Source organism: Xiphophorus couchianus, chromosome 9, assembly GCF_001444195.1.
Source record: "Xiphophorus couchianus chromosome 9, X_couchianus-1.0, whole genome shotgun sequence".
Lineage (NCBI taxonomy): Eukaryota > Metazoa > Chordata > Actinopteri > Cyprinodontiformes > Poeciliidae > Xiphophorus > Xiphophorus couchianus.
The window spans coordinates 1348540-1375221 of NC_040236.1; the positions used below are offsets into that span (position 1 = coordinate 1348540).

General features: G+C 41.9%; 1 protein-coding gene across 5 annotated transcripts in view; it reads right to left on the reverse strand.

Annotated features, from left to right (window-relative positions):
* Positions 1-26682, reverse strand: part of LOC114150370 (rho GTPase-activating protein 23-like) — a 108983-nt gene that overhangs the window by 51272 nt on the left and 31029 nt on the right. For 2 of the 5 annotated variants that reach the window (XM_028026736.1, XM_028026735.1), the window contains exons 1-2: positions 16403-16570; positions 6592-6783 (exon numbers count right to left, since the gene is read on the reverse strand). In XM_028026736.1, the coding sequence (XP_027882537.1) occupies positions 6592-6705 (114 nt within the window). In that variant the 5' untranslated portion in view covers positions 6706-6783; positions 16403-16570. Of the gene's footprint in view, positions 1-6591; positions 6784-6861; positions 6956-16402; positions 16571-26682 lie in introns of those variants that run through there. The other 3 variants (XM_028026739.1, XM_028026738.1, XM_028026737.1) reach the window with 2 other exon arrangements.

Genomic DNA, 26682 nt, shown 5'->3' on the forward strand with positions numbered 1-26682 from the left:
TGGTCTAAGCTGTTATTGAAGGACCTGCAAGAGGTCAAAGGACAAGAAATCAATAGCTTATTTCACACATTAATCCATTTAGCACTAACTTCCCTTTAGTTAGCTGAACCAGCCGCTGCTCAGGAATGTAGCACACTTTACATTACACTCTGCACTTTAACATAGTAAAAACACATATAAATGCGATTTTTAACTCAAGATGCCGTTTCCACTGCATGCTGTCCTGTCCCACCTGGAGCACCGAGAGCTATGCACGCATCCTCTTTATTGATTTCAACTCGGCATTCAATACCATCCTCCCTGACAGATTAGTGTGTAAACTGGCTGACCTAGGAATCCCCTCTTCCACCTGTTGCTGGATTAAAGACTTCCTGACAGATCGCAAGCAAAGAGTCAGAATGGGTCCCCATACCTCTTCAGCCATCAACATCAGTACTGGCTCTCCTCAGGGCTGTGTACTGAGCCCTCTGCTCTTCACGCTGTACACACACGATTGTGTTTCAGTCCATCAAAGTACCACTCTCGTTAAATTTGCAGACGACACAACTGTAGTGTTCCTCATCTTAGGGGGGGATGAGTGTGCCTACAGGAACGAAGCGGAGCAACTGACAGCATGGTGCACAGACAACAACCTGATCCTAAACACAACCAAGACCAAGGAGATATTGTGGATTTTAGAAGAAGGAAAAGAGACACTCAACCACTAAACATCAGTAGACAACCAGTGGAGAGGGTGTCAAACTTCCGTTTCCTGGGAGTTCACATCATGGATAACCTGGTCTGGGATGTAAACACCACAGAACTGGCCCAGCAGAGACTCTATTTCCTTGAGAATCCTCAGGAGGAGCAATATTTCTCAAAAACTGCTGGTGTCCTTCTATCGATGATCTACTGAAAGTATCATTTGCTATTGCCTCTGTATGTGGTTCCCTAGCTGCACAGCAGCACAGAGGAAGACTCCAGAGAATCGTAAAATCTGCCCAGAAGACTATCGGCTGCTCTCTGCCTTCTCTTGAAAAACTTCAGTTCCCACTGCTTCAGGAAAGCCAAGAACATTTTAAAAGACTCTTCACACCCTGGTCACAATTTGTTCCAACTGCTGCCATCTGGCTGCAGATACAGGAGCATTAAAGCAAAGAACAGACAGACTGAAGAACAGTTTATACCCGGTAGCCAAAAGGGCATTAAATACCCTGTAGTACTATTTATCACCCAATTTCATTATAATCCATGTAATTTATTGCATAGTTTCTATAATGACAATAAAGATTATTATTATTATTCTATTCTCTTGATCGCTGAATCAGAGTCTTTTTTCAGATGTAGACAATCAAACAGACCATGGGAAAGAAGCAGCACCTCTAACACCGATTCCATCGGCCAGAGAAGAGGCTGAAGAAGTCAGTGGAACTCCTTGGTCAACAGTAATGTCCATCCACCAGTCTCTATGGTAAGCAACTGTCAACATCTCTGTGGTGGTGGTGTCTGTCTCCAATAATTTTATTCATGCATCAACTTTAATTCAGTCATTCATCACAACATGAGAAAATCCTGCAGCAGGCCCATAATGTTGCTATGGGAGTGGTCAAAAACAAAAACACAGCAGTTGACTACTTGTAGGTGTACATGCTGAGTGTGTGAGCTGTAAATAAGCCTTTGATTATCCAGGAGACAAACACTAGAAGAAGGAAGCATTGTCATTTCCTCCAAGTTATGCCCAGAATACAGCTCTACTGTTGTAGAGCTGTTACTTGTGCTTTTGATTGTGTCTGCATGATTTTATCATGAGATTGATCAAGCTGCTCTCATATAGACTTCTACAATGTCATATAACAGCAGGGGATGTCTTTGATCCTGGAGACCATCTGAGTGTTACTTCCCCAACCCAGAACTAAGACTTATTTTTTTAGCATCAAATAACAACCCCCTTTCCTTAACCATAGACAAATGGCAAGACCTCTGTGTTAGGCTCCATGCAATCCTTGATGCATAACAATCACGGATTCACACCTAGAGTAATATTAAGCCTCTCTTCTCTTTGTTGGGAAACACCCGGAGATGGTGACAACCTGCTGCTATATGATCTGCTGACCAGAACCTATAAACGGAAGCCAGAATCCACAGTTAGTCAGAGCAGACTTGACATACTCCTTTGACTCTATACTTTTGTTCTCACCTTGCAAGGTTTTAATACATTTTTATTTTCTTCTCACCCAGACTCTTGTTAAAGTAACTTTTTCTACAACATTCTATTACTTTGTGGTTTAAGTTTACATGACAGGCAGCTTGTAAACATATTTATAAATGGCTTTCGTTTGCCATCTGCAATGTCGTTACTATGCTGTATACTGTAAACAGGAATTGCTCATTGTTGGCCCTGTCAATCAGGGTAAAATATGTTGTTTTTGTGGGCTATTTTGTCCCTATACTTGAAAATATTTTAGTTTAATAACACTCTTTTATTAAACTGTGGTAAATAGAGCATGTTGGTAGCAATGCTATTTGAGATTGAAGCTGTGTAATAGGGATGTAATATTAGTGTATATTAAGCATATTCTGTCATTTCAGGTGCACAGTGACCTGCGCAGTTCAGTGACACATTGTGGCTGCGCTGCATTTGATAAAGACTGCCATACAACATATTAATACAAAAAAAGAGTTAGGGTGATCTGCATTTGTAGATGTCTGTGTTTAATTTAATTTAAATAAAAACTTGTTTCCCCTGTCTGATACTGTTTTATTCTTACAAACATTTCTGTATATAAAATATTTTTTAAAAGGTAGGATATTCTAATAATTAGTGCATACATCTGCAATAGCTTTTCATTTTAAAAGGGTATTCTATTCTGATGAAGGAAGTGATCTTCTTGTGGTTTTGTCATGTTTATAAATTGTTCCAATGCTAAGCTAAGCATAACTCCTAAGTTTCCACTTCAGTACCGTCACTCAAAGAATGTTATCCGATGATAATATTTAACATTAACATCCCACTATAGTTTTCGGTGTGAAAACATGATGGTAGCATTTTTAGATGCGTAGCACACTGACATAGATATACAGTGTATCACAAAAGTGAATACACCCCTCACATTTCTACAGATATTTCAGTATATCTTTTTATGGGACAACACTGACAAAATTACACTTTGACACAATGAAAAATAATCTGTGTGCAGCTTATGCAACAGTGTAAATTTATTCTTCAGCAAGTCAGGTTTTTTACAGATTGGTGATTGGACAAAAAAATGCAATTAGTGCACCATTGCTTTCTTTTTGATCTGTCTGTAGACCAGTTGATTACTGTAATCAATGTAAAGACCATTACAGTATTGCAAAGAAAATATATTTAGTAGTTATTAAAGAAGTACTTGAACATCTTGAATATATTTGACAGGTGGACGTAGACTTTGAATGTAAATCAGGCGGGTCTGATGCTCAAAATGTATTTGGTGTGAACGCACCATAAAGCTTTTTAAGTTTGCGTGCGAGCAGAGCAGTCACATAATTTTTCAGTGACCTTTGCTGTTTCCTGGCTGTTTCAATCGTTCTGTTGCGTTTCAAAGCATCACTGACTTTTAGCATTGGTAAAAATACAACATGCAAAGCAAAACACAGCTGTGGTGGATGGAGGATAAATCAGCCTGTGTTTGGATGTACTCAGCACTTGCGAGCTGGCTTTCAAAATGCCATCTGGAGAAGGGTCGTTTTTGATTTTTTGTAAACCTGTTCCGATGCTTTAAAATTAACATCCATATTTTGACAGCTCCTTGCTTCCTGATCAGCCCAGTAAGCCCAAATGAACTTTTCAGTTTTTACCCAAAGCGCAGGATAAGCACGGATTATCCCTACCCCTTGGATATTTTCTTCATCACATCTCTGTCGCACTCTTCTTTTTCTTTCCTGTGCTCTGCTGCCATTTTTTTTTTTGTCCGCCATTGTGAGAAATTACTCACTGATGCTTATCGCTTATTACCGGCGATTAGAGACATCTTCTCCCGCTTCCAGGAAAACACTGTCTTGTACGCCGCGTGCAAGTCAAAAGGGGAGGCAATGGATGACAGCAGTAACTGAAACACGTAATTAGTAAGTCGCATTATTTCTTGGATTTGAATCAGTATGCTTTGTATCCAGTGAAAACAAGGATGTTGACAAATAAAGTGGACAGAAAACTGTAAAACAGCTGAAACACTGGCTTCTTTTAAACTCTCTCAACTAAAAACCCACCTGTTTAGAATTGTATTTGAAATGTAATCAATTACAAATTTATTGATGGAACTTGACTTAATGTCGTGTTTTGATTGTTGATTCTACGTTGCATTGTGTTTCTGTGTTTGTAATGATGTAAAGCACTTTGAAATGTGCTATACAAATAAAATTTGATTGATTGATTGAATTGTGTTCTTGACCAGTCTTGAAATGGAATACTGGGTCCTCAGTGTCCGACACAGAAACGAGACCAAATGGGGTAGAGTCAGAGACGAGAACCACAGAAACACACGCACCACAGGAAGAAAAACAGCATTTTTTGCCCTTGTTTGCAAATTCTATGACATTCCATGACTTGAAATGAAATTCCATGGCTTTCCAGGTCTTGAAAATGGAAAAATGAAATGTCATGTCTTTCCAGGTCTTGAAAATGGAAAAATGAAATTTCATGACTTTCCAGGTCTTGAAAATGGAAAAATTAAATTTCATGACTTTCCAGGTTTTCCATGACCTGTACAAACCCTGTGTAGATCACGACTTGATGAAGCCAGTAGGACCACATAATTTGCAAAAAGCAGAGACGTGATCCCAAGGTCACCAAAATGGATCCCCTCAACATCTTGGCTGCACCTAGATATTCTGTCCATAAACATTATGAACAGAATCAGTGACAAAGGGCAATCTTGGCAGAGTCCAACTCTCACCAGAAACAAGTCCAACTTACTGATGGCAAAGCGAACCAAGCTCTGACATACAGGGACCTAACAGTCTGCATTAAAGGACCCAGTTCCTCATACTCTCCACGGTCAAACGCAAAGAAATGTGTTTCAATGTGTATTTTCTCCACAAATGACAGTGGTGTGATGATGAGGGTTAGCAGATTCCCAGAACTTTAATTTAAAGGAATACTTAAATGGCAGGACTGACTTGAAGATCCTAACCCATGGGCATACATATAAAATAATAGGCTGTTCTTGTATCAAATGTCTTTCTTCAAATCAGAAAAATGTCCAAATAATTAAAAATACCCTTGCCTGGAAATAATTTCAAGCAAATAAGCAAAAGCTGGATGTTGTGGTCTGCTGGTATGCCTCCAAGTAAATCTAATTAATTTGCACAGCAAAGTTTTTAGTATGCTGTGCAGATCACAGGCAAATAAATTCAAAAATATTTTTTCAGAATGTAAGACAGATTCAAAATGAAAATTTTCCTACATAATCTTCTGCATGTCTAAACCACAGCACATTCTTTCATTAAAGCAGTTCATCTAGTGCTTCTAGTCAATTTTGAACAATAAACAAGCCTTCAGTTGCCAGCAGCGCCCAAACTCATCAACACGATGCCTTTTCAACCAAGTAGAAGAAGTAGCTTTCGTGGGCACGTGTACAGAGTCGACAGAGGAGAGATAAAAAACCTTTGTGACAGCAACTGTGTTTCCATAGACCATAAAGTTGCACAAATTGGAATTACAAAAATAAATTTGCTTAATGGAAACTCAGAAATTTTAAAAAAAAAATAAGTTTTTCAATGAAACATTTTTCTGTTAGGATGAGGTGTTTTTTCAGTGACAATGCAAAGCTGTCTGAAACATGGGTCTCTCAGCATTTCACAGTTCATGTAAAGCTGAGTCAGTCATTACAAGGTGTTGAATGCACAACTCTTCTGTAAAACCGCCACTGCTGCATATTTATGTAGTCATTCTCAGATTTAAGGGGCTTATCACTCAACTGTCTCAATGAGACACTGACATTTCCTCTGGCTGCTCATCAACTTATTCACAAGCAATTTTAATTGCATAACTTATTCAAAGGAAACTGCAATTGTGAAATTGTGCATTTTTCATGCTAACAGAATGTGGACAAAGTTTTGTGCACACTGGAAATGCAGCTACTGAAAAGAAAAACGACTAACAAATGAAGCAAAAAAGCAAGTAAGAAAACCAACAAACAAGAGCAGGAAACACAATGAAGTCTATTTTTCTTCCCTAATGACTTTCATGGTATTGGTCTTTAGCTGGTTTATTAAAATGTGGAAGAGCGTTTCACTTCATAAATACGCTAAAAATGAATGCTGAAACTGGACTATAAAGTTAACTACGTTTAGACTTAGACTTAGACTGACTTTATTGTCATTTTGCATGCACAGGGTGTATACAGAACGAAATTTCGTTGCATACGGCTCAGGACAATGTTTTGAGCTTTCAATTGTGAGGTTACTCCAGAATAAAATAAAATACAGTATAAAATATGAATATAAAATATAAAGTGCAGGAGTGACAGTAAAATATAAGTTATTTAGCTCTGTACATGTGCAAGGTATAAAGTGGAGACCAGATTTTACATCCATATGAGGTATCAAAACAATTGTAACTGCACAGTCTGCTACCTTGAGGCTTTGGAGGGCCGACTCTGGTGGGTACACAATGAAGTGGCGCAAAGTGAAGCCGAAACCTTGTGAGTTCTTCTGGAGAACAATGGTCCGTGGGCCTTCCTGCAACATGGCTGCCACTTCAGTTGATGGCAGCTGGTTGCTTCCGTTTTTGTCAGATGACACAATCCCAGCATTCTGACCTTTAGTCTACAAAACAGATACCAGAACAAAAATAAAACATGTTACTTGCTACTCATTCTAAAACAAACACCGAAAAGCTGTTACCATGTGAACGTTAGAACTTTCATGGGACCCAAGTTGTTCTGTGGAAGTGTGGATTAAGTCACAGCTTAAAAATGTTACAGAAATGTGACTGGCTGGAAGTGGGTGGGTTCTCATCATTCACTTCTGACTCTGCCCAGATATGACCAGGGCAGAAATCCACCCAACGCAGGAATTGTTACTTCCTCCCTGCACAGCGGCCCATCAAACTCGCCCATAATCCCATTTATTACATCCACCCAATGAGTGGAGAGTTACAAACTCACTCTATAAATAAAAACCCTGGAACAACAGGAACTATCTGAACTCAAGGACACAAATGTGGAAAATACTGAGAACAATGGCAAAAGAAGAGGCTTGATTACTTGTTAGATATTGATGCATTGAGAATTATTCTATTTCTGATTGACATTTTCTTCAACAGTGTATTTTTTGTGCTGTATTTGTCATTTCCTCTTGTCCAGGACTTTCTTGAAAAAGTGTTTTTTTTTTAAACCTGGCAAAACAAAGGTTGAATAAAAAAAAAAAATTGCTGTTTGGACTTTTAGTTGAAAGTCACTTGCATAGTGATTGTTCTAAACTTTGTTGCTTTAACTGTAAAGTTAGGGTATTAAGTTAATATACTGCATTGTGATTAAAATAGAATTGTTTGGCTTTTCTTTGGTCTGGGCTCCCAGCTCCCTGGTTAACAATATGAAATGGACCTAAAAAATTACCCTGAAAATTACTGTCAAAGTTTGACCTACTCCTTGGCTTCAAATATTGCACTGATTAAAGATGACAGAACGTATAACTTTTTAAAATGTATTTATTTATTACAGGGACAATGCATATTAGTAGCATTTCTGTAAATAAGAAGGCCAATATTTTCACCTGCAGTTCCTAGGCAGATGGTAAAAGACATGAATGAAAGTCAAAATGAGTAATTATATGAACAAAATAACAAATACAATACACTCAATAAAATAGATTATGATGCTGAAATGTACATTACTACCCTGTCCTTACAACCTTTGTTCTATGTTTCAGTGGCAGTACATGAGATCAAATAGAACTTGCTGACATGCTTGATGTTTTTGAAACAAAAATGTGAAATTAGTAACAGTACAAAATTATAACGTTTGTTGTCATATCACTATTGACTTATTGACTTACCCCTGACATAAATTTGATGATTATTCAGAATCTTTGTTATGGTCCCTTGTTATTTGGATTTATACTTTATGTTATTTTCTCCTCCTCCATGGGCTGCCACCTTATCGTGGTGGAGGGGTTTGAGTGCCCCAATGATCCTAGGAGCTATGCTGTCTGGGGCTTCATGCCCCTGGTAGGGTCACCCAAGGCAGACAGGTCCTAGGTGAGGGACCAGACAAAGTGCAGCCCGAAGACCCCAATGATGAGTAAAAACATTGGATTTGGTGTTCCCTCGCCCGGACGCGGGTCACCGGGGCCCCACTCTGGAGCCAGGCCTGGAGGGGGGGCACGATGGCGAGCGTCTGGTGGCCGGGCTTTTACCCATGGAGCCCGGCCGGGCTCAGCCCGAAGAGGAAACATGGGCCCCCCCTCCCACGGGCCCACCACCCGTGGGAGGGGCCAAAGGGGTCGGGTGCACTGTGTGATGGGTGGCAGCCAAGGGAGGGGACCCTGGCGGTCCGATCCTCGGTTGCAGAAACTGGCTCTTGGGACGTGGAATGTCACCTCTCTGGTGGGGAAGGAGCCGGAGCTAGTGCGTGAGGTCGAGAGGTTCCGGCTAGAAATAGTCGGTCTCACCTCGACGCATGGCTCTGGTTCTGGAACCAGTCTCCTTGAGAGGGGCTGGACATACTTCCACTCTGGAGTTGCCCAGGGAGAGAGTCGTCGGGCAGGAGTGGGCATACTTGTTGCTCCCCATCTCGGCGCCTGTACGTTGGGGTTCACCCCGGTGAACGAGAGGGTAGCATCCCTCCGCCTACGGGTGGGGGGACGGGTTCTGACTGTCGTTTGTGCTTACGGGCCGAACGACAGTTCAGATTACCCACCCTTTTTGGAGTCCTTAGAGGGGGTACTGGAGAGTGCTCCTCCTGGGGACTCCCTTGTTCTGCTGGGGGACTTCAACGCTCACGTGGGCAACGACAGTGAGACCTGGAGGGGCGTGGTTGGGAGGAACGGCCCGCCCGACCTGAACTCGAGCGGTGTTCTGTTGCTGGACTTCTGTGCTCGCCATGGATTGTCCATAACGAACACCATGTTCAAGCATAAGGGTGTCGATATGTGCACTTGGCACCAGGACACCCTAGGCCGCAGTTCGATGATCGACTTTGTCATCGTTTCATCGGATCTGCGGCCGTATGTCTTGGACACTCGGGTGAAGAGAGGTGCGGAGCTGTCCACTGACCACTACCTGGTGGTGAGTTGGCTCCGGTGGTGGGGGCGAAAGCCGGTCAGACCTGGCAGGCCCAAACGTGTTGTGAGGGTCTGCTGGGAACGTCTGGCGGAATCCCCTGTGAGACGGAGCTTTAACTCCCATCTCCGGCAAAACTTCAAACACGTCCCGGGGGAGGTGGGGGACATGGAGTCTGAGTGGACCGTGTTCCGTGCCTCCATTGTCGAGGCGGCCAATCGGAGCTGTGGCCGCAAGGTTGTCGGTGCCTGTCGCGGCGGCAACCCTCGAACCCGTTGGTGGACACCTTCGGTGAGGGATGCCGTCAGGTTGAAGAAGGAGTCCTATCGGGCCTTTTTGGCCTGTGGGACTCCGGAAGCAGCTGATGGGTACCGGCGGGCGAAGCGGCATGCGGCTCGGGCGGTTGCTGAGGCAAAAACTCGGGCGTGGGAGGAGTTTGGAGAGGCCATGGAGAAAGACTTCCGCACGGCTTCGAGGCGATTCTGGTCCACCATCCGGCGTCTCGGGGGGGGAAGCGGTGCAGCACAAACACTGTTTATAGTGGGGATGGTGTGCTGCTGACCTCTACTCGGGACGTTGTGGGTCGGTGGGCAGAGTACTTCGAAGACCTCCTCAATCCCACCAACATGCCTTCCACTGAGGAAGCGGAGCCTGGGGACTCTGGGTTGGGCTCTCCAATCTCTGGGGGCGAGGTCACCGAGGTGGTTAAAAAGCTCCTCGGTGGCAAGGCCCCGGGGGTGGATGAGATCCGCCCGGAGTTCCTTAAGGCTCTGGATGTTGTAGGGTTGTGTTGGTTGACGCGACTCTGCAATATCGCATGGACATCGGGGGCAGTTCCCCTGGATTGGCAGACTGGGGTGGTGGTCCCCCTGTTCAAAAAAGGGGGACCGGAGGGTGTGCTCCAATTATAGAGGGGTCACACTCTTAAGCCTCCCTGGCAAGGTCTATTCAGGGGTCCTGGAGAGGAGGGTCCGTCGGATAGTCAAACCTCGGATTCAGGAAGAGCAGTGTGGTTTTCGTCCTGGTCGTGGAACACTGGACCAGCTCTACACCCTCGGCAGGGTCCTGGAGGGTGCATGGGAGTTCGCCCAACCAGTCTACATGTGTTTTGTGGACTTGGAGAAGGCGTTCGACCGTGTCCCTCGGGGAGCCCTGTGGGGGGTTCTCTGGGAGTATGGGGTACCGGGCCCTTTGATACGGGCTGTCAGGTCCCTGTATGACCGGTGTCAGAGTTTGGTCCGCATTGCCGGCAGTAAGTCGGGCTCGTTTCCGGTGAGAGTTGGACTCCGCCAGGGCTGCCCTTTGTCACCGATTCTGTTCATCACTTTTATGGACAGAATTTCTAGGCGCAGCCAAGGTGTTGAGGGGATCCGATTTGGTGGCCTTAGGATCTCATCTCTGCTTTTCGCAGACAATGTGGTCCTTTTGGCTTCATCAGATTGTGATCTGCAGCTCTCGCTGGAGCGGTTCGCAGCCGAGTGTGAAGCCGCCGGGATGGGGATCAGTGCCTCCAAATCCGAGGCCATGGTCTTGAGCCGGAAAAGCGTAGAATGCCTTCTCCGGGTCAGGGGGGGTGTCCTGCCCCAAGTGGAGGAGTTTAAGTATCTCGGGATCTTGTTCACGAATGGGGGAAGAAGGGAGCGGGAGATCGACAGGCGGATTGGCGCAGCGTCTGCTGTCAAGCGGGCGCTGTACCGGTCCGTCGTGGTGAAGAGAGAGCTGAGCCAAAAAGCGAAGCTCTCGATTTACCGGTCGATCTACGTTCCCACCCTCATCTATGGTCATGAGCTTTGGGTCATGACCGAAAGAACGAGATCGCGGATACAAGCGGCCGAAATGGGTTTTCTCCGTAGGGTGGCTGGGCTCTCCCTTAGAGATAGGGTGAGAAGCTCAGTCATCCGGGAGGGACTCAGAGTAGAGCCGCTGCTCCTTCACATCGAGAGGAGCCAGTTGAGGCGGCTTGGGCATCTGGTCAGGATGCCTCCTGGACGCCTCCCTGGTGAGGTGTTCCGGGCACGTCCCACCGGGAGGAGGCCCCGGGGAAGACCCAGGACACGCTGGAGAGACTATGTCTCTCGGCTGGCCTGGGAACGCCTCGGGATTCCCCCGGAAGAGCTGGAAGAAGTGGCCGGGGAGAGGGAAGTCTGGGCCTCCCTTCTGAAGCTGCTACCCCCGCGACCCGACCTCGGATAAGCGGAAGAAGATGGATGGATGGATGGATGGTTATTTTCTCTTCTTAATCATTTCTTTATGGTTTTTCCTTATCTGTTACCATTTTAGTTATTTCTATGTTCAGTTGAGACACATTTGTTTGTGTTTTGTGATTTGCTTAATTAGGCCCAAGCAGTGAAGCGCTGAAATGGCCCTTTGTAATTGCAGTATTTCTTATTATTTTTTTGACAAAGTACACGGCTTTTTGGAGGCTTTAACATATTCAAAAACTCATCAAACTTCACCCAAAATCCCCCCCCAACTAACGTTTTTGGATTCCAGTGGAATCGCAAGTAGCCGAGGCCAAACTGCTCTACAGTGGCCCCTGAGGTAACATGAGGTAAGACAAACCATAGGTCATAGAGATCTGAAATTCGGTACTTGGGTAGAGCTCCCCCAAGGCAAGAAAAGAAAGTGTATAAAATGTATAGGGAGGCAGCCATTTTGGGTCAAAGGGCAAATTTGGGTGATTTTTCACTTTTACTGACCTCAAACTTTAATGAACTCCTCCTTGGGATTTCGACCTATCGGCTTCATTTTGGTCAGGATACAGTTAAAACAATGGCGTTTTCATATATGTTCAGGGGCTGTGGCCGAGCGGCGAACTTGGCGTACTCGCCAAAGCAAACGAAACGCTAGAACTTTCAAATAAAAAGGTCAACTGGCACCAAACTTGACATGAGTGATCCTGGTTGGATGCTTGACGATCATTTGTCATCATAGTATGACGTCACATAAGCCCTGCCCCTCAGAACAGGAAGTGACTTTTTTTCTTGGAACGCTCCATCTCTGACCCTCTTTATCTAATCATGATGATCTTGTCAGATGACAGATAACTAGTTGGACTCACTTGCTTTAAAGCACAAGTAGTTACACTGTTGCCATACTTTGGCTCTAAATTCTACATATTTCAGTCAAGCTGCACCAAACTCACTGATTGATCCTTGTCCACACCAAACATAAATGTAGTCCAATATTTGGTGGGCATGGCCAAATTACTCCACAGCGCCCCCTAGAATCTTTAAAAATAAATAAAAATAAAAATCAGCCCAGAACCATGCTTTGACCGACAATAATGAAATTCAGTACATGTACACCTTGACAGAAGGTAAAAACAGTCCCTGGGAGCCAAGGTCTAAACCCATAAGAAAGTCAGCCATTGATACGCTTAAATTAATTACAAATATAAATACTCTGTCTGTTTGCTTCTGGAATGTGTGCCTTGTGAGAGATGCTTGCAGGAAGACATTTAAGCGTGTCAAATTGGGAGCTGATACCAGATGGTCTGCAGCAAGAGTGATAACTGACGTGGCAGAATAAACAATGGATGATCAAGGCTCGAAGTTTATGAACCAGAGACAGAAGAACTGTACATGAGACCATGGATACACAGGACACCTCATTGTTCTGTGGGTCATGAGTTCCTGCATTGTTTTTACAGAAGGAAGTAAACAAGAACTCTGAACTTTGCAATCTACATTACGGCAGCTTGTAGGTGTGACTCCACCTCTGACTCAAGAGAACAGAATAAGCAGGATTGCTATGTGATTAACTCAAGATAATTAAATAGGCTATGTAACTAGGACCGCCCTAAGGAAATAAAAAGAAATGGCCTGGGAGGAGCTGCTTCAGAGCGGGTAGGAGATTGTAACCGAGGAACGCTCCTGTCAGTTCTCCTTGCAAGTTAATCTAAAACTCACTTGTCTCTCTCTTCTTTTTCAGTTAAAAAATGCTTAGGGAGATGAACCTGACAGCCATTTTGGATCAGAGTCACCATTTTGTCTGTGTTACACATGTTGTATCTGAACAAACTCGCCCTACAGCTTTTGAGATCCAGGCTTCAAAATGAGTCGGCTCAGTCTTGAGACATTGAAGGTCAAAAGTTGTCAGAGGATTTTTCATACATCAAAGCACGTGGGCATGGCCAAGCCTAAAATCTGACCATTCACCATGAAACATCAAGATGGAATAACTTCCCCACGTAAACTTCCAGCCACATCACACCTTCTTTGTGTCATCACAGACCAGAGCTTATCACATTCACAAGGTCAATTTGTGACATCACCTCAGCCCCGCCCCCTTTCAATAGAAAGTCACCCGTTTTCTCTCAGTTTTTCTCCTTTTTACTCTGTGTTCATGTAGATTTGAACCTGTGTTTAATGAAACAGAACAACATGATGGTAAATCCTTCTGTAAGCACTGGCTGGTGGCAGGAACACATGAGCGTGGCTGAATGGCAAATTCTAATCCCTTGCCGTTCGCATACAGTTGTCTCTAAATCATACATGCATCAACCAATTTGCCCTAAATTTGTAATGATTGACCTATGTTAACCTAAGGAGCCCAATAACATTAAACTGTAAATTGACTCCACTTCGTCCCCTAGGCTATTCCAACAGCTATATCACCTTAATGCACCAGTCGATGTGCACTAAATTTTTTGTGCATCATCAGGGAGCACTGCTGAATAAATCAGTCTGTATCTGTCCCTAATGTTTTCTGTTTTTGTGAGAGTCATGCACCTGGGAGGGGCCCAAGAGGGTGTGGGAAAGGACATTTAAATTGTATATTTGCATTAAATTTATTTATCAATAATATTGCAATAATTCCTACATAAATGTTCCTAGAGTGACTGAATTTAATACAGTTTATCTGCATTTAACTTCCTTCTGTCTGCACCCTTGGCCTGCTAGCAGACAGTTTCACCACGTTAGTGCTAACTCAATTACATTCCAATTCTAAAATGCTTTATTTCAAACAGAAATGAAATATCACATATAAATACCATAAAATGCTATTTGTATCATGGTGATGCCACTGGGTGTCACTGGGAACCTTACTGCATGTGAGATGGGCAGTAATGTTGACTTTTTTTTTGGAATTATGTAAAGAACAGATGGACACTCTCTTTGGAGCAATAAATGGGCAAACTCCAAAACCACTTTCCTCACTTTAAATAAAACAGTAAGCCAGGGTGTTAACAATATTATTATGTCTATGCATCAGGGGAATCAGCTAAAACAAGTTGAGTTTAGTTGATACATTGCTCCACCATCACAAAGTACACACTGATGTGGTGTTAACACTATGTTTGGTGCACTGATTGTTCAACTTTGCTTACTTAAACATGCATAAAATATAAATGAAAATAAATATAACATAAATCAGAGCAGACAAAGGAGGTTATAACCACATAAAAAAGAATCAACCCCATTATAAGATCAGGCTGCAGATAAAAACACCTCAAAATTATGATAGTCCAACAGCCACAACAACAAAGATACCACCACCAACAGCAGCAATAAGAACAGCTGCAACAGCAAATCCACAGCTGAAACTATACAATTCAGTTTTATTTATCAATTCACAATGCATGTCTCAAGGAAATTTACAAGACAAAAAATGTCAATTCAATCATACAGACAGATTCACAGTCAAGTATATCCATTCCAGTTGATCCTAGTCATCAAACAGTGCACTTAAGTTCAAAATTGGGGAAAGAACATTTTTGAAGGAAACCCAGTCATTTGCACAGAGTTACTGACTTGCAATATTCACTCCTCAAAGAGCATATTGCAACAGTGGACAGTTTCTTGCACTGTGTTGACTTTGGAGCAATCCTTCACATCGATCATGCATGTATTGACAGTGGAAAGGAAAAACCAGAGGCGGTCTAAGCCTGTTAGGTGCCCTGGGCGAACCACCCCCCACGCACCACACTCTAATGGGGGAAGTTGTTGGGTGGGAGAGTGGAGTTGGAGGGTAGTGGCAAAGGGAGAATGTGCTGTAGTGGGATTGTGCATTAGGTGTAGTGATAATATTCATATCCCATTCAGTGATAGGGGTTGAGGTGGGGAGGGGGTCTCTGCCACCCACCACAAGATGTTGCCCTGGGTGATTGCCCATATCAGAAACTGCTACTGGGCAAAACTCTCTGTTAACAACAGAAAAAACCTCCAGCAGAACCAGGACATGGTTCAGTGGGACAGGATAGCTGCCAGAACCAACTGGGGGTTTGAGTCCTAATGACAATTGCTACATAAAAAATGCCACCACCAACTAAAAAAAAACATCTTCAATAGGAAGAGGAATACCACCTGCAACAACAGCAACTGCAACAACTACAGTAAAAACACAGCCAGCAACAACACAGACATTACTGACACCATAACCATAAATAACACCAGCAACAACAGAAGCAACAACACTACCACTAAAAACAAAACGAGAAGTTATTTCATGACATAAGGGCTGTGCATGGTCGAGCCAAAGTGTCAAAATCAGCTTCATTGTCGCAGCTGTGTGACAAAAATCATGTCATTTTGTTTTCAGCCTTATGTTGTCAACCCCTTCTTATCACAACTCCCCTGGTGAACTTTTCTCCCCCTCTCTATTGTGTGACTGGTCTGAATTGTGTGGGTGTGTTCATTTATGCGGAAAAAGCCCCAACTGGACAACTTCCAGAAGCTGGTTTTTCTACCACAGAGAAACTTGGGTAGTTTTGAGACACAATTGTCCATGACTGTGAGGAGGCATGTACTGAAACATTAAACAGCCCATGCTGCTTGTGATCCGATGCAGCTGGAGAAGGACTCAACACTATGATTTTTTTTCTAGTAACATGGAGAATACAATGAGATGTTGCAGCTCATCAATCATTATTTCCTCCTACTCTGAACGTGTCTATCATGTGTGTCCTCTCTTTACTGTACTCTTGTGAACGACACATAACAAAACACCTTGCTGTACACTGCAGCAGGAGGGATTCCAAAGGACCTGGGCTCGGTAAGTCTTGTCATGAAAGGTCTGTGTAAAAATTAACATCCAAAAACCTGAAAACATGACTGCATATCAACAATTCAACTTTGGCCCGACCATGGTGGGACCTAAATAGTATCTTTATTTGCCAGAATTTATCAGTTGACTGAATTGAATGTTAGCAAATTCTTTTACCCAAGACAAGTGATGGTGATTTTTGATCCTGGAACCGGTTCTTCTTGTTGGTGTGACTGCTCTTGGACGAAGTGATGTGTGATTGGATACCCCCCTCAGAACTGCCAGCCAAATGCAGCAGGGTTCAGCGTTACTACAGTCCACCCCAACAGAACAGTGAAATTTCCACTTGTGGCCTGATGGGGCTGGAGCAACACCCAATCCCCTCAGCATAGCACCTGCGTGTTCATCTGAATATGTAAGGTCTGTGCGGTTAACAATTTCTAAGCAATATCAGAAAATACAAAGTTTGAGATTCTATAGCTGACACAACTTGTCACCTCTGCAAGTCCTTCTCAGAATCCCAGTGGTCAGGTCTTATACTCTAGGTAAATTGTACACATAATAGTCTGCTCTCTCTTCTATTTTGTCTTTATGTCCAGTGTTGCAAAATTTGAGGTACTTTTAGTACTAAGGTGTACCCAACCCAAAGAACAAGTTCCTTTTGTCCAGTTTGGTCTTCATGAGCCTGTCCTCTGTCCTTCTTAGGTTGTGTTTGTCCTTGCAGATCTTTGCGTTTAAAAGCAAAATAAAACATTTTAACTTCTGTTATTCAGATTCATTGTGATAATAGCCAGGTTGTCTCTTTTCACAGGTTCCCAGCCAGGAGAGTTTATTTCAGCATTAGCTCAGTCTTCTCTGATTCAACTCTTCCTTTTTAAAAATCTTGCTGTCAAATATTCCCATAGTTGGAAAAGAGCAGTTCGTTCCTGGAAACTTGTTGTTCAATTTCAGTTCCAAACAAGTTGAATTTCTGTCATGAACCAGCTACGTTCAAAATGAGTTCTGTTGTCAATCCAGATAGCGCAACTAAAAAAAATGATGTTCCAGAGATTTAGCGGGTCCGTCTCCATGCTGCCACTACAGCTCTGGGAATGGCTCACTATCTTTATAGCATCTATGTTTAGTTCTCCTCTACTCAACTGTGCATGTTTCTCTCTCTCTCTGTCTCTCCCCCTCCCCTAGGGTGTATTTGCTGACATCCTCACACACACGCTCTCTTCCACATTCCTCTCATCCTGTGCAGTCACTGTCTAGGCCATCAGTAAAGTTCATAGTGGCAGTAATCTCTCTCTGCATTGGGCCCTCCTGTCACCTTCTTTTAGACTCACAACCTGGTTGCTGAAGCTATGGGTATTTAGGATATATGCATACATGCAAAATAAACGACAATTATATAAATAGTAAGCTGATAAATTGTTAGTAGAGAAAAAAAGAGTTAATAAGAAAAAAATAATGCAGCAAATACATTGTTCCATATTTAAAAGGTTATTTTCAGAATTTCAAATTGTTCTGTCAATTATCAAAATAAATGCAGATCTGTGTCCTATCTTTCACTCCATCTGACATGGTAAGGTCTAAAAATAAAATGGAATCACTTCAAACGTCACTGTATCCAAATGCCCATGAAGGAATCCCAATAAAGTCTTAAGGTATAAAGAATAATAAAGATCAGGTCTTCTACATTCCCAGAATCATAACTAAAACAAATTTAGCTTAAACTTGTTAAAGACAACCTAACGTTTTCTGTAAAGTAGCATGACCTTCTAATGTTTTTATGATGTAAAGCACTTTGAACTGCCTTGTTGAAATATAACCCTGATCAGTTACAGCTCGCCCTTGCAAGCACTCAGAATTGGTTTCACCAATATTCTACTTCAAACAAACATCAGACTGCATCCATCCATCCGTTGTCTAGAGAACGGGTAATCATCTCCAGTTCTCAAGGGCTGGTGTCCTGCAACTTTTAGATGCGTCCCTGGTCCCAGGGCACCTAAATACAATCACTGTAGACTGATTTCCAACCAAGAGGGAGCAGTTCACCTTTTTCTGGTTGAGAAGTATGGTCTCAAATTTACAGGAGTTCACACTCATAGTTTACACTCCGTGAATTGCTGTAGTGCACAATGAAGGTGTTAATCTGAAGAAGCCAACATAACCAATTATTTGTGATAAGCAAAGCTGAGATCCAGAAGTTCCCAGACTAGTTGACAAGTTCAAACACACTCTCTAGTCCCCCAACTTAAAAATGAAGGCCATCATCCCAACCTTCCAAATGAATTGTTTCCCAGTCCTCCATGTAACATAGAGAAATCATGTAAACTAAAACAGCTTCAAAATATATACAGCCTTCATCACTTTAGGCCAAATGCCATCCAGACCTGCTGCCTTTATGTCTGGGAGGACAGGTTTGGCTCCAGGGTGACCTAGCCCTAATCTGAGCAAGATTTGTCTCATTTGTGTTCATCTCTATTGACACTGCTCTGTAATTTAAAGAAAACATTCAAAGTAGAGATGTACAAAACTTACCCACAGTGCAAAGAGTCGTAAAATGCCGTACTTTCAGAAAGTATGGCATTTTATCAGTTCCAGGAGGTCTTTGCACTAGTGCACAAAGAAAGATCCATGTCTGAGAGGTTGGTTTACAAAAACTTGACTAGCCTTTTATCTCAAAATAACAAAACTGGAATGTATTAGTGAGTACCTGAGAGTCAGCTCCTTTTGCTTATCACCAGTGTCTGACCTCACAAGTGCATTTCTGGAGAAATCCTTAAACATTCCCATTAACTTATTGGCCTCATAAAAAGCCTTTCCATAAGAGATGAAGCAACTACATTTGGCAAGGGTGGCCCAACCTCATAATGATTGAGAATGGAATGTCACTGAACCTGATGTGTGTGAAGAAGTATGAGATTACTGTCATGGACGATTGTGTTGTCTCTTCTTCTCCATAGAACTGATTCTAATCAACCACAGATCTTCAATTGTAAAAAATTACAATTGAATTGTAATTTTGTAAAAAATTTACTTTTTCCTTACCTTAGCCTCCTGTCCTCTGCAAGTGTTTCTGTATTCATAATTAAGCTAAATCTATGGCATGCATACTAGTTGTTAAAACATGCTGCTTCTCCATATGTTGGTTGAAAACTGTAAATGAATTTTAAGAAAGTGTTTGATTTATTCTTTTTCAATATCTGTTTGAAATCAATGTGGATGTTTGACTTTTTGTCCTCAGACGGAATTTTTAAGTGTTTGTACTTCTTACATGCATGCCTGTTTGAAAGACCGTACACATGATGTCTCCATCTCATCAGCCCTCCACTAACAGGTTAAGCAGTGCAGACGACCTCTCAGTTGTCATGTAGCTGACACCTTAGAGTATTGAAGAAGACAGGCAGTAAGAAAGGGAAAAGTGAGGATGTAGAGATACTGTGGACTGAGATGTTAAAACAGGATGACAGCTCCGCCAACATCACCCACCTTCCTTGGTTGTGCTATCCTTGGTCTATCGTTCTCCCACACCATTACTTTCTATTTGTTTACGTCTTTTTGTTTCACATTTGCCGTCACAGCAACAAAAAACATAGTTGCAAGAGTTGAAGTGTAGAAAAACACTCTGTATTGAGCTGACACTCTGTAGTGATGACATGACATAGATATGCGAAGACTATTTTAACAGGAAAATTGTGACCAATTTACACAACTGCATGAGGCTGTGTTATCATGGAGGAGTAATATCAGGATGAAAATAAGATTTGATTCATGAGTCAGAAAATGCCTCTGCCTGCTGCTTTAGGCCTGGGGTATGAATATGACAGATCACATGATGGCTGCTGCTTCCCTCTGTTTGCTTCATTTCAGGGTTCACAACAGCACACAAACTGACTGCTACTGATTCAGTTTTTTTTTTTTACATATCAGAAGGATGTAACTGGTCAGGGAAATATCTAAAATGGATATGCAAAGACTCCAACACTGTCCAAAAATAGGAAAACACACAATCATTGTGTGTTTTGACTTTTTGTCCTCTGCTGAATGTGTGAGTCACATTGTGGGGGGAGGGGGGGGGCTTTAAAAGCGGGGAAACTCCATACATTTGCGCTTTGGCATGTTGTTGGCGTACTGACAGCCACGCTATCTACCTTTTGATTAAGAACAGGGCTGCCTGCACTGACGCGACTCAGGGATTACGTGACACACAGCGCCGTGCGCAGTGCCCTAGTGCCTGTAAATTTAATGGTCCAATGAAGGAAATTTAAAAAAACAGGACATTTCGGAAATGTCACAAGAAATCTGTGACTTTAGCCAAAGAGCTTTCGCCCCTGGCTGCTTTCGCGTGCTTTGCTGAATTCACGTGCACTTGCAGGTCGTTGGCACCTTTATTTGCCACAGACACATAAGTGCCTGCCTTACACGTCAAACACTCCGCCTCATAGGGATCACGACCTTGACGAAAGCACGGGAATCTTTTCTTTAATTCCTCCGTAAACGTACACTTTCGTTTAGGCATTTTTGCCGTAGAATCGGCGGACACACATGTGCTATCGCCTGTCACACTTAAGGTTTAACTAGTCTAGCGGCTGGTGTACAAGTCAACTCAGCTATCTTTACTTTTGCCACACACACTCGCACACATATTGCAACGTGATTGGATTTGGGGAGAAGGGCGTGACTAATTTGCCATACAAAGAAACCTGGAATGGAGTAGTGGAACGGAGTGGCAATGTAATCACAATGCACTGTAAGCTATGTAATGTGTTTTGAGGCAGTTGACCAAAATCCCAGACGATTTTTAAATTCCCCCCGGACATCTTTTTAGGTCTGAAAAGTAGGACATGTCCGGGAAAAAGAGGACGTCTGGTCACCCTATGCATGTTATTGTTTACATACGGAAAGTTCACTAATGCGGACAACGCTGAAGGACAAAAAGTATTCTTTTACAGGTCATCTATAGCCACGCTGCCGCAGTAAAACAATTCTGTTAACTCTATGAAATTTGGAAATGTAGGTATTATTAATTTAATGCTGTGCTCCACAGCACAAGGAAAAAACCGAAGTACAACTCAAAACCACATATTCTCTGTATGGCCAAGCGACACCCAGACTCGTTGCCATAGCAACTGACAACAATGCTACTTTATGTTTCAGGTTTCAACACCAAAAAACACTCAAATGTTTTGCACAAAGATCAGAACATTCAGTCTCTTGCAATTGTATGTTTTTAGGCTTAATGTTTATTTTGCAAATTAAGCTGAAGTCGGATTCCAATTCCAGCTTCCAATTCGGGAAATGGCTATAGGGCGATTTCACCTAATTTTTCACTACCTTCCGCATCTTTCAAAACCACAACATCTAGACACCTCAAACTTGGACTGGATTATTCTGCTCTAATAGCAGAATAGTTAGAACCACGATTGGGATTTGTGAAACTTTTTTCCATAAAGGGCAATTTTTGTCCTTTTTTTCGGTCTCGATCACACAACAAAGAATCTAGGTGTTGTAGTTCTGGAATTCAAGCAGTTCTAGTGTGACCAAGATTTTTTTTTAAAAGAAGTGGTGTAATCGCCCTTAATATAAGTTTCACAAATCAGAAAAAGTTTCACACATCACAAACATGGTTTTAAATATTCTGCTGTTCGAGCAGAATAATCCAGTTCAAGTTTGAATTGTCTACGTGTAGTTTTTTTTTAACTAGAGTATATTAAAGATGCGGAAGGTAGAGAAAAATTAGGTGGAAGTGGAATCGCCCTTTAGCCATTTCCCGAATCGGAAGCTGGAATCAACTTCAGCTTCGTATTTTGCAATTATTAATAAGTTCCACAGAATAATACACACGTTGTGCAGGACAATGCAAAAACTATGCACCCATACCAAGGAACAGGCATCCAATAATATGCAAATAAATAAAAATACGCCAAGTAAAGCAACAATCAAGCAATATACCAATGTATATTTTAGCAAAATACACAGGCAACAGCGCACATACCGTAATTGAACAGCCAGCAATTTAGTAAAAATTTTCTATATTCCCCAGTTAAGCTCAACATCAATTTATACTGCTCAAATAGCACATGTGAACATTTAAAAGAAAAAATATTAAGTTTATATGAGAATGTAGGCTAATAGAAAAGTAACACTCACCAATTACTTGTAGAAAAAATCCACAGGTTGTTTTGCTCAGTGCTAGCTGTTAGCCACGCACTCATAGTGCTTATACAGGCTTTAAAATGCCTTACAAAGTTTCTACAGGTCTGTGTTAGTGAATCCAGGTTTGGTGTGGGTTTTCCATTTTTAGTTATTCTTTTTTTTATCCGTTAATGAGTGTCTTGAAAAAAGCGATTTTTGTAAGTGTGCAACTAGGTCAACCAGAGTTGAAGCGAATGCGGCTACCATTACCATGGGCCATTACAATGACAGGGAATGCATGGGAAGCTCTTTATTTACAGCTGGGCCTGGGGGGCGCGCTGTCATTGTATGACCATTTTGATTGGCTGATAATTCTGTCAGTCCAGGCATTTTTGAGGAAGGGTTAGCTGAATTTGTACAGCAGGTCCTGAGGCGGAGCTGCTCGCCAGATGCGTTTAAGGCACTATTTAAAGTAGGAAATTAAAGTAAAACCTCAATAATACCTATAAGCAACTCGTTTGTAGAATAAAATTAAACTATAGATAAAATTAAATATGATTAAAACATTTTACACTTTTTTCCCCCAATTGTTTAGAGCTAGCAGAGAAGGCTAGCCCTAGATTAACAAGAGACAAATGCATTTGTTTTTCCATCTTCCAATTTAGCGTTAGTTCAGAGTCAGGAGTCAGGAGAACCTGTTTGTTGTTCGTTTAACTGACTGTTAAACAAAAATTCCAACTCTGCACCCATGTAACAATTTCAGGTGTGACTAGATAGTCTTTTCCAACTTAAGGTTTTTGGGGATGTAACATCCTTAGTACCTTTTGTATCTGTGACCACACTTAAATCACTGTTGTTGAAGGTGTTCTAGAACATAGAAGTGTTGCTCATGATTTTAACATAAAAACACATCATACTTGTGCTAAGCAGCACTTTTTCTAAGTCCTTAGTGGAAAGGAGTAGCCTTTTGACATGTTGTAGGTTACATTATGTGATTCCAGCTACAAGACCTCCAACAATATGAACAAGTATGAATGTATGAGTGAGTGCTTGTGGGAAATGTAGTGTAAAAACGTTTTGGATTCTTCTGTGGTCATAGAGGTTTTGCAACTTACTTCTATCACAGGTAATTTCTTAAAAATCTATAATTGAAAACCAATTTTTCCCCATACATTGCTTGTTCAGTTTTAACGTACAAAGAGCAAGTTGTTCTTCTTCCCAGGTTCACAGTTGTATTCTCTTTTTTGCTCTCTTCAGAGATATCAGGAAATGACACTAACTGAGGTCCAGCATTCCTTCACATGGAAGGGCAACATTTCTATTAAAATAAAATGTAATCAAATGTCTCACATTAATAAGCAAACCAGTGAAAATAGTTCTGAGGCAACATTTTTTAAACATTTGAACATGTTCTGTTTCTTAGATTAGGTAGATTAAAGAATCAGCAGTCTGTACTTTGATGACAGATGCCATCTGAATTTAAGTCAGCCATGGAACAATAAAAACATTTTGGATCATCATTTTAATAGAGCAAAGTTGCCCAGACAGCTTTACACTCAGGGCAAAGCTATCAGACATGAAGGTAACTAACTTCTCCATGTTGTATTCCTGAAATGCTAAAAAAAGAATTGGTTAAAGAAATAATGTGATCCTGATGATGTTGTCAGTCAGTCAGTCTGACATTCAAGATTGCACCTAACCAAGGTACTCCTCTAGGAGTAACAATCAATCAATCAGATTTTATTTATATAGCACATTTCAGCAGCAAGGCATTTCAAAATGCTTTACATCATAAGAAACACAAAAACACAAAGTCATACAACATAGAATCAACAATCAAAACGTTGCATTAAATCAAATACTATTGTTAAATTCGTAATTGATTATGTTTCAAATACAATCCTAAACAGGTGGGTTTTTAGTCAAGATTTAAAGGAAGTCAGTGTTTCAGCTATTTTACAGTTTTCTGAGAGTTTCATCCAGATTTGTGGTGCATAGAAGCTGAATGCTACCCTAACCCTGCCACATCACCTCCCTGCAACAACCACCACCACCAATTTTTCTCTAGAACATTCTTTTTTGAAAAGGCATCAGGACTTTAAGTGTTATTCATTAGCAAGGATCATGCCACAAAGATATAGGTTTAAAGATTTATTGATGAAGGGATGCAGAAATGAGGGGATGAAAGGATGAGGGAAGAAAGGATGAATGATGAGAGGATGAAGAGATGAGTGATCTTGATTTGATTATCCGGGGAGAATGATGGAGAGTTTGGGAAGTGAAGACTCTGCGTGGGGGTTTAGTCTTCAGAAAATGGTTCCTCTTATTTTCCCAAGCCCACATAGGACCCCTTAGGCGAAACCTGCAGGAAAAAGAAGCAAAGCATGGTTATGAATGAGAAAGGATGAAATGAAAGAGGTAAAGGGTAAGGGATGGTGGAGTTGACGAAACATAACAAACTGAGATGAGTGGATGAGCAGAGTATAAATAGGTCACCTTGAAAATTAGAGGTGTGGTTTGGGCGTGGCCCTGCTCCTGAACCTAAGTTAACACTTTAAATTCATTTCATTAGCAAGGACCACGCCACAAAGATATAGGTTTAAAGATTTATTGATGAAGGGATGGATGGATGGAGGGATGACAGAATGACAGAATGAAAGGATGAAGGGATGAGGGAAGAAGGGAGAGGGTATAAGGCAGGGGTCTCAAACTCCAGTCCTCGAGGGCTGCAGTCCTGCAACTTTTAGATGTACCTCTGCTGCACCACACCTGAACAGAATAATTAGGTCATTAAGGCTCTGGAAAACTGATCTACACAAGGAGGAGGTCATTAAGTCATTTCAGTCCGGTGTTTTGTACCTGTGGCACATCTAAAAACTTCAGGACTACGGCCCTCGAGGCCTGGAGTTTGAGACCCCAGGTATAAGGCATGAAGGGACAAAGGGATGAATGATCTTGATTTGGTTATCCGAGGAGAATGATGGAGGGTTTGGGAGATGAAGGGTTTGGTCTTCGGTAAACGGTTCCTCTTATTTTCCTGAGCCTGCATAGGACCCCCAAAAGAGTCTGAATTAAATTGAACAGAGAAGAGAATGCGCTTTTAATAAAAGCGCATTCTGAGGTTGTTGCGGATTCATAAACTTGGGATGACTGGCAACCTAAAACCTGAATCATCTGATCGGAGATAGCCTGACTAGATGCTGAAGAGGCAGCTCCTATGCGTAAGAGAATGGGCAGAATGACGTTCGAGTGAGATGTCTGATCTTAACAGGGCTAGACTGAGATGGCTGGAGAACAAGACTTAAGTGGCTGGATTTCAGGATTCTGAGATGAGGTGTGGACCTTGAGATGAAATGCTTGCTGAAATAATGGTCTGAACATAAAGATTGGCTCATATGGGTTGAGGATGGAATTAGGATGGAAAAGGAAATAGACGAGAGATGGTAAACTGATTGGTTTACTTCTCTGAAGAGTAATATCTGAATGTTATGACTAAATGATGATATCTGAAAAGCATGGATGAATGAAGGATTGTGCTTGAGGAGATAGAATAACAGGGGAGTCGGTTGGATATTATTGAAGAAAATGGTGGAGCTGGAGTTGAATAAAGTTCTGAATCTGGAGCGAAGAGTCAGAATTTTCGAAGAAAGTGACAGAACATCAGTGATGTTCTGAGTTACTGGAATGTGAGCTGCTTGAAGAAGGAACTGATGCTAGACTGAGACCAGAGTGAGTCTGAATAAACAAGAGTAGACTTTTTATGCCATTCATGTCCCCAAAGGTTTTGCTGCAAAAACGATGGGGTAGGTTTGAAAAGTGCAAGAGAAATTAATTCTTTTGGCCATTTTGGCTTCAACCATTTGTCTCTGTAATAGCCACCAAGCCTAGAGAGGAGTTGCATTTGTGTAGAGTTGAATGTATACTGGATGAATTAGAAAGTTGTTGTAGAAGAAAAAACATGCCCTGGCAGGAGCAATTGAGGATGAGTGAGCCTTGAACAGAAGGGATGCTGGCTGCTTTCTGATGAAATATTAGAAATGTAGGATTTCTCCGAGGAATGATATGAATTGCACAGTTCAGATAACCAAGAAATGTAAGCAACTGTTATTTGAAACATCTGTCAATCTGATTGATCTTTCAGGGCTACTTGACAACCGAAAGTTAGGTAAACTGTGAAGTGAAAACTTCTTTCTGAAATGTGCCGATAAATACCAGAAATCTGGGTGAATGAGGAGGACTTTGAATGCACACGTGGTGTCTGCTTTAGAGAGCCCAGCGCCTTGGCCTGCTAAGTGAATGAATTTAATGGTCTTATCAAACCTTTCTTTGACTTC